Here is a 16870-nt window from a genome sequence, read left to right as displayed (position 1 = left end):
TTAAAATATTGTTCGCATGAATACGTAGAGTCAAAGAGCCTTCCAGCGGATATTTGTGCCGAAGTCGCACTTAAAAAGTCAAAGACCTTAATCTGAATCATAGAGCTGATGACCCATGTTGACTTTTCGTAGTTCTAAGGCGTACATGGATGACAAGTATGTTACAAAGATGAAGTATTCTCTTTACTTCATATCCACACTGTGAGAATGTTGACAGCAACTTAAAGTTACAAAAAATAAAAGCAAAATAACAAAACGGTTTTTTAGTAACGATATTTTATTTTAAGAAACAAAAAACAATAACCATGCATTTAAATTATACATTACATTTAAAAGATAACTTTTACAAATTCAATATTAATATTTTTCAAAATTAACGCCATTTATCAAATGTCCAGCATATTTAACGGTATTTAATGAAGTCTAGACAAAATCATTTTCAATTTTCCATTGCATCCACCGTTTCCTGGCATACATTTTCCGAACATGGGGAAGTACGTTTCTAAATGCTTGCAGTTACGTTTTACAGCAACCAATTTGGAACCCTCTTTCTTACATTCGAAGTAAGTATAGCAAGACTTCGGGTCCGGGAAATTTCCGGTTACAAAGCATTTGAAAGAAGAAGAACAGCATTGATCTTTGTCAGTAGTACACATACCAATTTTAGGACTGAATACGGTGTTAAATCCGCACTTAATTTTTATTTTCTTATGCCCATCACATTTGTAATGGACATGGCAATCATCATCATCACCAAAGTACTTTTCCTTTCTAGGACAATCAGGCTTAGGAGTTGTTTTAGGCTTCGGCTTGACAGTAGTTTTAGGCTTCGTGACTTGCTTGACAGTAGTTTTTGGTTTTGTGACTGGCTTGACAGTAGTTTTTGGTTTCGTGACCGGTTTGACAGTAGTTTTTGGTTTCGTGACAGGCTTGATAGTAGTTTTGGGCTTCGTGACTGGTTTAACAGTAGTTTTTGGTTTCGTGACTGGCTTGACAGTAGTTTTAGGTTTCGTGACTGGCTTGATCGTTGTTTTGGGCTTCGTGACTGGTTTGACAGTTGTCATTGGAGGTGGCCTAAGACTCGTGGATGAAAATTGGCACTCAAATGTACCTTTATTGCTGCAAAATGCACCTGGAGGACATTCTTGTACCGTAGTATCCGGAATTATATCAGTACCATTATCAAAACAGATGAGAAAATGGGTTGGATCCGTGCAAACGAACCCTTTGCCGTTGCAGTTTTGGGATTGTGCTAATCCCAGAACAGCAAAGGAAACCTGTCAGAAAATGAAAACAAACATGATTATTCATTGCAACATATATTTTTTAAATATTTATTATGTAGATTTGGCGTTAAATTTGTAGAACTCCATTTTAAGTTGTGTATTAAATGTCAAATCAAACACTGATTTTTGAGTCTACTAAATTGCATTTTATTATTAAGAAAACACATAAAAATCAATTTTTTGACAGTTGTTTCGCATAGTTATGGCATTTTCAAACGAATGTATTTTCGAACATTCGTTTGAAAATGCCTTAACTAGGTGAAACAATTGCCACAAAATTTATTTTTTCATGTTTTTTTAACAATAAAATACAACTAAGTAGACTCAAAAAATTAGTGTTGTTAAATCGAACAATTCAATACATAATTTTTTAAACGTTAATATTAAGTATAAGGATCTCTTTTTAATTTCAAGTATACTACTGAATAGGGCTAATTTATTTAAATGATTAAATTACAAATTTCTTCTTACCACAATATAAATATACTTCGTAGCCATCATCTTTACTTCGAGATGTATCTGACTCCTAAGTAGGAATTGATGAAACTGTACTCATCAAACGTGCTTTATATATTCTAGGATCCTAGTGAAAAAACCTAGAAAAATTTATTTTAAATTTACGTTTACGTCTTTAATTTATTTGTTTAACATACTCTAGAAAAAATATCTAAGATGTTTATTTTGTTCTTAGTAATCTACAAACATTAGTTATATGCATACCTGTGTATCCATATATGTACACGGATTTTTATATAATATTCTTACGATTTTTTAATCGAAGAGCGTAAAAAACATCAAATCATAACTCAGCCTATGTCATACTCGATACGTCAAGGGTACACATTATTTGTGTATACAACCCTCAGTGAACAAGTCACTGCTGGAATTATTTCTGTTTAATTTTTAAAAATTCTTTTAAAGGTATAACCCGCAAAGCGTCTATTTTAGATGCTTTTCTGCAGGATGGATAGTAAGGATGGAGAAGGTAAATTTGAAAAATACATCACACCCAGACCTATTGAAAATAAATCTTTCTTGGGTTCATTTTGCAATTGGCGGGAATCAAACCCCGCGACGCCAGTTTCGTAGTCGAGCGTCTACTCAACTACGGCGCCAGTCCTTCTCGCCTATTTTATTTCCTATAGGTATCGCATTTACCAATGCGATGTAGGAACGAATGAAGAAGAAATGTATACTTAACCCTTAGTATCTCCACTTACGTCTTTTGTATCCCATTAAATATATGCAGCTCCCTAACTTGAAGCTTACCTAAGGTTGGAGACTGACCGGAGCATTTTGTCGTAACATAACGTCGTAACATCGCTCGCGGGGAGCATCAGCGAGCATCCGAAACTATGGATGGAGCGCTAGGCTCGCTGTACTGACTGCCTGAATGATCGCATCGTAACGTGTTACGTTACGACGAAATGCTCGGTCAGTCTCCAACTTAAAGCTCAGGACCTTCATCTTTATTTATTTTATTTATTTAAACTTCATGTATAGAAAAGAAATAAGTACATTGGCGGGTTTATTACTAAAAAGCAATATATTCCAACCAACCAAAAACAGACTAGTGATATTAATCAAAACGTTTGATGCCATATATAGCTGTTTGCAATCAGAGGGTAGATATTTGAACATTTAAAAAACATTTCAAATTGATGATAATAAGGAAGGCAAAGGAAAAAATGAGTTTGGGGAAGGAGGTAGAGGGAAAAACTAAGGGAGGAGGTTTGATGGACAGTTAGGATTCTAATGATAAATAGGAACGTCTTCTTTGTGGGTGACAATCTTTGTGATGATTGGTTTGCTTATTTCATGGTCAGTCTCCATCCTACTCAATTCTCCGCTCGTCTCTTCAACTCGGCGTAGCTTTACCTTGCCTGGGTATATTAACGATTTTTTTCTGCAATTTATTATAAACCAATAACAGGTAATAAACTTACCCTAATAGAACGGTTTTTAGATGATTACAATATAAAAGAACAATAAGCAAACATTTTAATGGAAAGATATTAAACGTATAAAAAAGTCATACTATTATTGATTCGGCATTAACTTTGTGGAATGACATTAAATGTTGATTATTAAAAAAAAATTAAACACTTGTTTAATACCACTCAATGAGTTTTATTTCATTACACACTAGTTTCGAAAGCTACAGATGTTTTCATCTACAGGTGAATAATTTATTTTTTTTAAGTGGTATTATACAAGTGTTTCATTTTTTTTTTAAATAATCAACGATTAAGTTAACACCGCATCAGTTTAATAGAGTGCCGTATCCAGCATTGGGCTATCATATCACTAAAATATATACAAATGAGTTCGTTTTCAATTTCAACAATTATAAACTAAATATTATATATATTTATATATATATATATATATATATATATATATATATATATATATATATATATATATATATATATATATATATATATATATATATATATATATATATATATATATATATATATATATATATATATAACGTGGTAATATTTTCCTTTTGAAAATTAAGTGTAAATAATATGTAAAGTGGGTGTATAATAATAAAATAAACAATGTGTTGCTTTGTAATTAAAGTTTATTCTTAATTTATCTTTATAATAATTTTATATCTATCTATCTATCTATCTATCTGATTCTGACAGTTAATAATATTATCGGAAGTCTTTTGTTTTCTTCTGAGCGACGCATGCGACATCTGGTGGTTGAACTGTTTTATGTAGGTTTTATTTGTAAGTACTTAATAAAATGTATAGGTAGGTACCTAAGTATTTTATTACATCTCCCCCCTTGGGGATGAAAATTCATAGTAAAATTTTCACTCGTCCCCCGGATCATCTTCTTGTAGTGAAGGGACTGGTATAAGTTTGTTGTCGTTTTATAACGTGGTAATATTTTCCTTTTGAAAATTAAGTGTAAATAATATGTAAAGTGGGTGTATAATAATAAAATAAACAATGTGTTGCTTTGTAATTAAAGTTTATTCTTAATTTATCTTTATAATAATTTTATATCTATCTATCTATCTATCTATCTGATTCTGACAGTTAATAATATTATCGGAAGTCTTTTGTTTTCTTCTGAGCGACGCATGCGACATCTGGTGGTTGAACTGTTTTATGTAGGTACTATTTGTATGTACTTAATAAAATGTATAGGTAGGTACCTAGGTATTTTATTACATATATATATAATATATATATATATATATATATATATATATATATATATATATATATATATATATATATATATATATATATATATATATATATATATATATATATATATAGATATATAACGACTTGACATATATTAATTGACTATGACTCAACATATCAATAATTATTTTTCCATGATCGATCAAACAGTCATTTCCATGTAAAATCATCAGTATTTCAAGCAACCTTCCAACTTCTTCTTCTTCTAACCTTTATTCGTACTCAATGGTGCATAGGGCACTGCATATTATAGAGGTACGTGTAATTATCTGAATACTACAGATTACATATTAAACACATATTTGCGTGTCCTTCTTCCATATACACAATTAATAATTCATATTACGCTAATCTTACAAATATTTGCTCATTGTTATATATGACAGGAGGCAAACACTAATATTTATCTTTTATTCAGTCACGTACACTGCATTTTATTATAATTTCCCTTTTAAAGTTGGTAAATATTAAATATGGTAATTGTACTCTTCTTTTTATAAAAATACTTTTTTAAGTAATTTGACCTCAATAAGCTTTGTTTCCGTTTAATTAAATAATAACTAACCATCACGCCGCTTCTCCGCAGGGGTAGGAAGAGAAAATAGAACGCCACACTCATCTGTCTTTGCAAAGAAACTTCGCCTCTTCCACATTCATACATCTCCTCGTATATACCCGCTGATTATTCCGACTCTTGATCTGACCACTTTCAAGTACATATTTAAAATACTTTATCATTTCAAATTTTCTTCTGTCTTCCTCTATTTCCAACTGCATTCGCCTAGTAAATATGTTTTACTTTTCTTTATTCACTTATTCGATTCGCATGCCCAAAGCATCTCAACACACATTTCTTAATTTTATCGGTAATAATTATCTCAGCCTTCTACTATTTCCTTATATCATCATTCGAACATCTATCATACATAATTTTGCCGCATATTTGTCTGAAAGATCACATTTCGACTGTATTCAGTCCACTTTCATCCTGCTTTTGCCAACCAATAATTCGCTTGCATACGTTAGGGTTGGGAACATGACTCCGTTGTGTACTGTCAGTTTAGCTTTCATCGCTAACAATGCATAATATTTTCTTCTTCTAACACTTATCCGCATCGCAATGGTGCATAAGGCACTGCTTCGTTAAAAAAGTGTCCTATTGGCCATGAAATTAGTGAAACAGTGATCAACCTGCGTTTCAGGTACTAGCCCAGGGTAATATTAAACAAGCATTAGAGTAAAAACCTGTTATGTTCATTTTGACCCCCCTGAGAAGCGAACCCGGTACTTCAAATATGTCAACCATTACACTACGGAGACTCAGTAAAAAAATTGACACGATAACATTCTCAAAACATTCAATTCTGTTTGTTCGATTCCCAATCACACGTTGATATGAAAATTCCAATTAAAATGCTCGTTTAAATAAAAAACATTGCACGGCCAACCCCAAGGTAGTCGACGGTAGGATATCGCAGGAGGCTTATCCCTCTTGAAAACATGCCAGTAGACTTAAACCAAGAAGAAGATAAAGTATGAAATATTATTTTTTAGCATCTCATCAAAGATGAAGAAGAATATGGAAGTCTGGGCATTTACGGGACTGACGACCGTCATAGGCTGGTTTAAGTGGTCACTTTACACACGTGTAACATTCACCAATTCTACCCATTATTGACGACACCGTAAATGCCCAGACTTCCATATTCTTCTTCATCTTTGATGAGATGTCAAAAAATAATTTGAAAATAATTGGAGATAATCCAGATTTTGTGAACAAGTACACACTCAAAATGTTGTAAGTATGAAATATAGTATGAAATTTCGACTAAAACCATCTACTTTTTGTAAATATTTCTCTCTGGGTGTTCAATATAATTCAAGAGCAAAATGTCGGTTAGTTACTCAAATTGTCGGTTAGTTAAATATTGAATATTATAATTTACATTTTTACAGACTACAGACTTGTCTGCAAGATAATATAGGCCTCCTTTTGTATTGTATATCCGTATATGGCCTTAACTTGTGTTTTATCACGTAGCAATTAATTTACTCAGCTTGTATCTAATTAAATTTATTATAATGACAGAAATTTAAAAATTGTGTCTCCACAAGGGAAAGGGGAAGAAGATACAATTCAATTGTATTATATTCTATATTTATAATTAACTTACACACTACAAACTAATCCGTCCGCCTCCGTAGTGTAATGGTCAGCATGCTCGGCTACCGTTCTGGAGGTCCCGGGTTCGATTCCCAGGGGGGTTTAATAAATGCAAGTGATTTTTTCACTCTAATATTTATTCAATATTACACTGGACTGGTACCTGAAGTGGAGGGCTGATCACCTTTCCTTCATGTGTAAACGATCGAGATAACACTGCGTTTATATGAAGCAGTGCCCTATGCACCATTGGGGTGCGGTAAGGGTTTTATTATTATTATATTTATTATTACAAACTAAAATTGAAATCGTAAACATTAACAAAAAATAGAAAATAAGCAAGTATACTCTTGTGAAAGATGTAGAAGAATCCTGCTTCGGAATACCCCTTCAGACGCATGGAACAAATCGATATCCAGCGTGATATTGTTCTATTGTTCATTGATTCGGCATTAACTTTGTGGAATAAGATTTTGATTATTTTTTTTTTTAATTAAACACTTATAATAAACCACTTCAAGAGTTTTTTTTTTCTTGAATGTTTCTCGCAGATACTTTGTGGCACATTTTATAAACTTTTAAAAATACTTAATAAAATAAATTTAGGAGTTTTTAAATAATGTTTTTTAAATCATATTTTCATATGGTGTATGGAGTGTGTGGAAGTTTTTGGTAAGGGAATGTAATTAACTATGAGTATTTTAATGTTTTTATTGTTTTAAAATTTAATAAACCCTGATGATGACAAGGTTCTTGTCGAAACCGGTAGGGTAAAGTGTACTAATAATAAAAAGTGGTTAAAACACAGTTGTTTAATTTTATAAATTTTATTTTTTATTATACATTGTTTTAATTATTTTTACTATACCTTTTGATCTGATATTGTTCAGCAAAGCGGTAGCATAACCATTGGCAGGTTGGTCCTGCATATAGGAATGTGAAACAATCTATGCCGACGCTGTCTTAGGTAACTAACTATCGGGAACATTCAGACCAATGCTCCGGATAATTTCAGGATTATCGATTATACCGCGCAACAATCAATAAAAATGCATAATCAAATACATATTCCTTCTAGTCTCTAAACTGTTATAGCCAAGCATACTTTGGAGAAACTCAGTCGGGTAAAGCAAAGGATAAAAGCCGTACTCTCTCATGTAGAGGTACAGGTTGAGACACCTTCAAAATTGACATCTCACCCGTAGGGTGAATAATCCAGTATCCGATATAATAATAATATCGTAGTCGTACAGGAGAAAGTGACCAACTAACAAAACGTGAAATGTTTAGGAGGGCCATTTAAGACACTTTTGCTTGGCAAGAAAATAAACATCAATGCAGTTAGTCATTTTCAATAAGTGAATATATTATACTGTAAAGTTTAAAATCCTTTTGGATTTTCTTCAGGGCAATATTAAGCTAGTAAGATATCAAATAGTCAATGATCACGTTTTTGTAAGAAATGCACTTGGTCACTTTCTCCTGTATGAGTACGAAATTAATATTGTTAAAATATACTTTATTTAGAAGTTACATCTCTGGGTCTCCTTCAAAGTATTCACCTCCCTGACGCACACACTTATCCCACTTATTTCCACTTTTGGAAACAGTCCTGGAACGCTTCTTTTATGATGTCCTTCACCTCGTCGCATTTGCCTTAATCTCGGGAATCGTCTTAAATCTTCTTCCTTTCAAAGGTCTTTTGAGTTTGGGGAACAAAAATAAGTCAGAAGAGGAGAGATCATGTGAGTAGAGTGGGTGGTGAAGAACAGTGATCGAGTGTTTGGCCAAAAACTCACGAATTCTGAAACCTGAATGGGCTGAAACATTGTTGTTTTTATCACTTCGGCCCCTTTAGCCAAACTCAAATAACCTTTAAAAGGAAGAAGATTTGAGACGATTCCCGAGATTAAAGCAAATGGAAACACCGGTGAGATAAATGTGTGCGTTTAGGAGATGAATACTTTGAAGGAAGCCCAGATGTAACTTCTAAATAATGTACATTTTGTTTTATGATACTAATCTACATATTAATTGAACAGGCCAATTATATATAATACGTTTTTATCGAATGAGTGGAGAAAGAATAGTAAAACAAAATTGTGAGGAAACTTGGCGTGATCAAGTATTTCAAATACTCGAAAGTGGTAAGGTCAGGAGTCGGAGTAATTAGATGATTGGTATGAGGAGGTGCATGCATGTAGAAAAGGGCGGAGATTGTCAGAATAAATCAATGTAAAAAATATATATTTTCGTGCCATGATTCGTTGCAAGTTCTAAGGTCAAAGATAAAATACTTATTTCATTTCCTTTGTAGCTAGTTCTACAAAGTCATCCATCAATGAAGTCAATCATTAATGACAGCTCAATGATATGTTTTGTTTGATGTGTTTGTTCAGTCTATTTACTATCTTTTTTCCAATATTCTGGTTACTTTTTTTCAATGTATAAGAATCAAAAATACTTTATCGTTTTAGAACTGATAATTTTCATTCTAGTAATTTGACAATATAAACGTAGATATTCACGGGTTCTTTTAATAATATAAATCATATTTTTGTATTATAAAGTATAAATTAGGGGTTTTAATAAAAGGGTACAAGAATAAATACGTCATACCAAGTCATGTGTATTTTATTGTTATATCTGATTTGCAAATAATGATTTTTATTCAAAATGCACAATTTTATAACACGAAATATAAGACATCGAACCCATTAGTGGAAACGTAGTAAGTTTTGCTGTCAAGAGTCTACCCAACTACGCCACTGTGCCTATTAAATTTTGTAAGTTTCATTTCTAATAATTTAAACCTCTCATTGCTTGTATACCAATGGAAATATTAAAAATCTATGCAATCGAAGTAACACCAGCTGTCAAAAATCACACTATCCCCCATGATCAATGTTTGATGTTACGTTGAACACGTGGTGCTGCCATTGTGGTCAAAAAGGATGTTTCAACACGTTTTACCTATTATAAGTACATATAAAACGCACGTATTTCAATGCTGGTCGTGTATACAATTTCAAAGCAATCGGTGAAAAACTTTGGGAGATATAAGGTTGTAATGAAAAACATTTAAATTAACTTTTTTTGTACTGACATTTCGCTCACTCCTTTCAAGAACGTCATAAATCAAAAAAACTTGATTTTTCAGGAGAACGTTTTTAAAGTTTAAAATGTATTAAAAATAAATATCAAGCCACTTATTGAACTTTTTACTGTGCAACAGATCTTTTTAGGTAAAATCTGAAGGTTTTTTTTTCCATTTGAAAAGTATTTAAGATATAAAAAAAAAACAATACATTTTCTTTAAAATGCAAAAACAACACTTTCTGCCCTGTAGCGGGTAAATATAAAGTTAAAAATATGCCGCTTTTGCTAGGATATAGTACATTTTCTGGGCATTCCGAAACATGCACAACTGAAAATTGACGATTTTTATTTATGACGTTCTTGAAAGGAGTGAGCGATTTCTTGGTAGAACTGCATTTTATGTCTATAATAAAAAGACAACTGTTTAGTTTTTTCCACATTTTATTTGACCAGTGACCGGGTTTCATCGTTACCCACTTCATCAGTCTCTAGTCATATTACCGTTACCAACATCATCACACTGGTTATATAGATCAAACTATCGATTATTTTGAGCTTTCGCAAGACCTGTGATCTATTTTCTCGTTCAAAACCCCCCCTTGAAATCACAGAAAAGTAGACTTCTTGCGAATGTTGACTTTAGTCTCCCAAAAACCTGATCCCCCACTGTGTTCAAGAATTAGTATATTAAATTTAACCAGAAGTTTTTGCATGATTTATGGAAAATAATATATTAATAAATACAATATTACATAGGGGTTTACACAAGTGTCTCGTTCGATTGTTAGCTCACTATATTAGAAATCCATAAGCACAAAATGTTGCCAGGGTAATGAGAAATTTCAAAAATCTTTTTTAATTATCAAATAACAATTAAAAAATGTAAAACAATACAAATGTCGGCTTACCATAACAATGAAATTATTTTTGTGAACATATTCATACATCATACATAAGTATAATATATTAATTCCGGGAAGGCATTGTCATATAATCTGACGTAATCTAATGATAGAAATGAGAAATTTCAGCATGATTTAAAGTTTGTTTTCATTTATACAATATCAAACTTTCTTCGACTGCATATAAATTAGTTTTTTTTATTCATTGACATAAACCGACATTTAGATTTATCTCGAGTTACAACAAAACGAACCTATCGCAAACGTAGATTGTAAAGGCGGGTACACACGTTCAAGTAATAAAATAAAACTTATTTTAATTCTCTCTTTTTATTTTGTTCTATATAAGTGTCTTCATCTAATTTGTGGTATTGCGATAGTCCAAAACATTTTAATTTATCACAGGATTACAAAAAACTCTTTAATTTTTATCACCTTGGTTGCATAAAACATAATAAGAATATTTGTGAAAAATTACTAATTTATCCGCAATTTTTATATTATATAATATAAATAACTTGCATCACACGGAAAATCTCAATTAAAGTGCTTCGTATACAAGTTATAATTTTGGTATTTAAAATTGCACTGAATGGCTTGTTAAAATTGCACTGATAATCCTCAATGACTTTTTTAAATTCAGTTTTATTCCAGTTAATAGGGTCCACACTCAAGATGGTTTGAGTTCTTACAGACGGTATGGGTAGGACAATGGTGGACTTCGTGATCAATGGTTTTAGTATACCCCTTCCCATCGTCTACGCAAATGTGAAATCGAGTATCATCGAGGCAGATAAATCCCTTTCCATGGCAATTCAATCCGCTAGCGTTGGCCATTTGAATAACAAGCAAAATCTGCAAATCAAGAAAAACGTTTTGAATATAAATAAAAACTGTATCAAATGAATAAAACACAAATTTTGATTAAATTATTTTCATTTATGGCACTATTATTCTAACCGGTTTCGACAAATACCTTGTCTCCTTCAGGGAGGCTACATTCCTGAAGAAGACAAGGAATTTTGTGAACAAGTATTCGACACACTCAAAATTTTGTAAATAAATTACCTGGTCAAATTATAAGCTAAAATTTAAAAAATGAAAATGATATTTTCTGGGTTTTCTCATGTATGGGATTATAATCCAGGATTCGGATCTCACATACTAAAAAGCTTCTTTTTATCTCACCAATAGATGTCTCTAGTGAAGTTCTAGTGATTCAAGAACAACGTTCCGAAATTGGTTCAAATGAATATGTATGATATAAATATATAGAACTTTCAAGAATTTGAGTAGTGTGGTTATCAACAATGGGTAGAATTGGTGAATGTTACACGTGTGTAAAGCGGTAACTTAAACCAGACTACGACGGTCGTCAGCCCCGTAAATGCCCAGACTTCCATATTCTTCATCATCTTTGATGAGATGTCAAAAAATAATACCGAAAAAATATGTTGTAAAAAATAAAATTTTATTAACATTATACATTTTACCAAATGTGCTATAAGGTATAAACATTTTTTTAAATAATGCAATTTAAGGCATGAACGTTCATATTTTAACATGCAAGCCATCACTCGAAAACATTAAATATATGTGCAAGTGAAAATTGAAAAAGCAAAATTTAATATTACACGATTTTTCCAGAAACTGAAAATTGAATGCAAGGCCAAAACGGCTGCTATTTTTCGTGACAGATGGTTTAAATGACACGTCTTTTGTGGCGAAAAACATTCTGGCAAATAAAAAACAAATTTAAAAATATTTTTTTTTCATTAATCGCATATAAAATATTTTTTTGTGTTATTAGTAAAAATATATAAATGAATGATTTCTCAGGTGTTACCATGTTGATTTTGTTTATTTTTAGCGATCCATACCGCGATATATGTTTGCTACACAATGTTATTATTTATTTATGAATGAATGGATTTTTCAATGAACAAAATATTCTTATATTTTAATTTAAAACACATACCTGAGTACCTACTCATCAATTTAAATATAATTTTTTATATACATGTCATAAAAACAATTTAACCCTTATGTTTGGGTAAACTTATTATTCACCTATTGTATTTAATATAATTTTTTATACACATGTCTTAAAAACAATTTAACCCTTATGTTTGGGTAAACTTATCATTCACCTATTTAATATAATTTTTTATACACATGTCGTAAAAACAATTTAACCCTTATGTTTGGGTAAACTTATTATTCACCTATTTTAATATAATTTTGTTTACACATGTCGTAAAAACAATTTAACCCTTATGTTTGGGTAAACTTATCATTTATCTATTTAAATACAATTATCTAAATACGTGTCATAGACACCAATAAACAATATCTTATGTTTGGGAAAACGTATTCTTCATCTATTTAAATATAATTTTCTATAAACGTGTCATATAAACCAATTAACCCTTATGTTTGAGTAAACTTATTTTTCATCAATATAAACATTATTTTCTTTATACATACATAAACACCAATAAACCAATATCTCATGTTTAGGAATATTATTATTAATCTATTTTTAAAAATATATATATATACGCGTCATAGAAACCAATTAACGAACCTCATGCTTGGTAAACTTCTTATCATCAATGCGTCAGAAAATATATTGTTCAATCGACTCTTTACACGAATGTATTTTTTAAAATGAATAAACTGGATGTTAATCCTCTGACGAATTATTGTCTTCTTTTATTTAAAATCAAATATTTGCAATTGCCCCTATGGGTTATGACTGTTCTCCAGTATTCATTTTTATGATTGATTGAATGACAATAAAGTGTTAGTCATTTTTCAGCTCGAATTAAAAATGTGTTACAGGAAATTACAAATATATGTATTAACTTAAAAATACATACATGTAAAAAGAAGATTTTTGAATTCTAAAGGCATCTATGAATTCTAGAATTTGTTGAATAATTAGTATATTTAAAGTTAATCAAAAATTTAACTATCTTATTGTGTTAAATGAATTAGAAATAAATGATATAAAATGAAAAATATTAATAAATATTCATGGTACATTGTTATAATGTTAACTAAAGAAATCAATTTAAAAATCTTGAAGTATTAATGAATTAATGATAGTTAAAACTATTGTTGAAAAGATTTCATTAGTATATATAACGGACACTATTATTTTGATCCAAGCCGTTATATCGAGGTTTATCTTTACATATAAAACATGAGTACTATTTCACAAAGATGACTCACATTTGTGTTATAAAAATAAACGACGATTGAAAAATTAAAAATACCGTATTGCAAGAAATACTGTATTAACGTCTAAAAATAAACGATGTTATTTGTATATAAATTTAGACTTGTTAATGTAATGTAAATAAGGATTATGTTTACATCGCTAATTATGATAATTGTTTGTGAATACTTACTGTAAGTGAGAGATGAACGATGGACATCATGTTAGTAGTGGTGGAAGTATTGTACTTAGGTGTTTAATTAAGTGGTTTGGATCCGTCTGATTGCCTCGTTAGTGCGAGTAGCTTTATATACTAAACTTGTTTCATAAACAGAATTATAACGTACAGCGGCATATCTACTTTGTAAATATGTCGTACGATATTATTTGCTTGTTTTCCCAACAGATGTAAGTGGCTATTTGCTTATTTTGCTAACAGATGCAAGTACCTATTTACTTTCACTTGTTTTGTTTGCTGAAGAATATTTATGTCTAGCCTCGTTAAATATTAAGCATCTCAACAAATGCAATTAATATGATAATGTAGTTATCATCATGATTTTATGGCATCATTTTTTTTATTATTCAATAAATATATAAACGCGCATTGTCCTTGACATAATTGTTGTTTTATTATTTTATCTTTTCACTGCAGTATATGTTATACTCGTAATATAATCAATTTAATTGAAAATGGACAAAAATGACATCGGAAAAAACTTTTTATTTTTGAAATTCTACAAAACTTATTGGCGTATAACGTCTACGTTACAGCCGCATCACAGGATGATAGCTCTGTTACTTTAAATGAAATCACCAATGTATAAGCAATATTTTATGGTGAAAAACATTTTTGATTTTCAAATGTACATAGTTTTTGAAAAAAAAAAATTTTAAAGTGTGATATGGTATTATCTTGTGCTAAGGTTGCAATTTTTGATTTTCCCAAAATTTTAATATAATTACAGAGATTTTCAGAGAAAGAGAAATAAGAGTTTGTAAGAGAATGACTGCGTTTAGAAAGCTTTGTTCGATATGTCCAAAACAAAATAAAAATATATATTCATTTAAAAAATGCTAAAATATTCTATCAAATTGATGTTTCTTTATTTTATTTTAGCTAAAATTAACTACTCAAAGGTACAACAAAAAATATAAGTATAACATCAACAGATGAATGATAAAATGAGCATTTAGAAAGAAAATATGCCAACATTGGCTTAGAAGTTTCGCCCAATTTCAGGAAGCGATAGAAAGTCGCCGAGCCGCGGCTTCCATTGACTTTCAGCTGTCTTCGTCTGCCGGGATGACTACTCGTATGAGAAATGTATTTAAAATAATCAGGAAAATGTGTGATTCTAAACTTCGATTGATTGAATAATTGAAATATTTTCAAGAAAATTAGAAAAATCAACCCCATAAAAGAAATTTTGAAAATTCATTAATTGATTCTACAGTTACTTTGTAATCAGTCGTCTAGTCATTTAATATATGTACATATACATATATAACTTTTTTTTAAAGGATCTGTGTAAAAAAGTTCGAAGTTGTTAAATCGCTCACTCCTTTCAAGAACGTCATAAATCAAAAAACTTGATTTTTCAGGAGAACGTTTTAAAAGTTTAAAAATACAATACAATGTATTAAAAATAAATACCAAGCCACTTATTGAACTTTTTACTGTGCAACAGATCTTTTTAGGTAAAACCTGAAGGTTTTCTCTTCATTTGAAAATTATTTAGTTTATTTAAAAATAATAATTAAACAATACCTTTTCTTCAAAATACAAATACAACACTTTCTGCCCTGTAGCGGGTAAATATTTAGTTAAAAATATGCCGCTTTTGCTGGGATATAGTACATTTTTTGGGCATTCCGAAAACATGCATAACTGAAAATTGATGATTTTTGATTTATGACGTTCTTGAAAGGAGTGAGAGAAATATGAAATCGTCTGATGCACTTAGGTACCAACCTAAAATAATGATGGACATACGGACTAATTCTCTAAATATTTAAAACATTTGTGTATTCTATTTTTTTTCTCATTCTACTTAGGATTTTGAATATATGTATAATATTTCGAATAAAAATATCAATACAGTATTAATTATTTTTTAAATATCAAGGTTGTGTTATTTATCACAAAACATGAAATAAATGGAGTATTAATTTATTAAATTAATTCATTCGCTGCACCTGCACAATAAACGTGAATATTATCATTTTACATATTTACTCAAAAAAACATTTGGATAATTTTACAGTTAAAACGACATAAAATTTAATTGAAATTTATATTTATGCGCAAATGTAATATAATAATTAAATATACAGGTATGATCTAAATAAGATTAATTTATTCACTTTTATTGCTTTAATTTACTAAAAACTAATCACTTCCAAGATTTAAATTTTGTACTGACATTTTTGGTGGAACTGCATTTTATATAATAAAATAACAAATGTATATTTCACATTGATTTTATTTGATCAGTGACTGGATTTCATCATTGCCGACATCATCAGACTGGTATATTTTTATTTTTGTTAGGTGTAATATTTTATTTATACATATATATATATATATATATATATATATATATATATATATATATATATATATATATATATATATATATATACATATATATATATATATATATATATATATATATATATATATATATATATATATATATATATATATATATATATATATATATATATATATATATATATATATATATATATATATATATATATATATATATATATATATATATATATATATATATATATATATATATATATATATATATATATATATGTATTTTTTTTTATATTATTTTTTTTTATTAATCACAGCCATCAAAACCTTTTTTTTTTATTTTCCAGGCACTGCATTACAATATTTTATATTCCAAGCTTCCAAACTTCCAAGCTGCTTTTTCATAAAA

At 29.8% G+C, this 16870-nt stretch overlaps 1 protein-coding gene and 1 long non-coding RNA gene across 2 annotated transcripts; both read right to left on the bottom strand.

Annotated features, from left to right (window-relative positions):
• Positions 1-270: 270 nt before the first annotated feature.
• On the bottom strand, positions 271-1823 carry LOC148302845 (uncharacterized). Its single transcript, XM_088270970.1, has 2 exons — positions 1758-1823; positions 271-1277 (listed from the first exon to the last, which is right to left on the bottom strand). Exons 1-2 carry the CDS (start codon positions 1785-1787, stop codon positions 414-416), a joined length of 894 nt encoding a protein of 297 aa, XP_088127096.1. The 5' UTR covers positions 1788-1823; the 3' UTR covers positions 271-413.
• Positions 1824-10208: 8385 nt separating this feature from the next.
• Positions 10209-14191, bottom strand: LOC148302844 (uncharacterized). The gene is made up of 2 exons (XR_015838578.1): positions 14104-14191; positions 10209-11542 (listed from the first exon to the last, which is right to left on the bottom strand). It is a non-coding gene; the product is annotated as an uncharacterized LOC148302844 (long non-coding RNA).
• Between the last annotated feature and the right edge of the window lie 2679 nt (positions 14192-16870).

This window comes from Brachycentrus maculatus, unplaced genomic scaffold (genome assembly GCF_059751285.1).
Source record: "Brachycentrus maculatus isolate JH-2025_06_01 unplaced genomic scaffold, ASM5975128v1 h1tg000405l, whole genome shotgun sequence".
Lineage (NCBI taxonomy): Eukaryota > Metazoa > Arthropoda > Insecta > Trichoptera > Brachycentridae > Brachycentrus > Brachycentrus maculatus.
The sequence above is the reverse complement of the archived record's forward strand: the minus strand, read 5'-3'. Positions and strand labels throughout refer to the sequence as shown.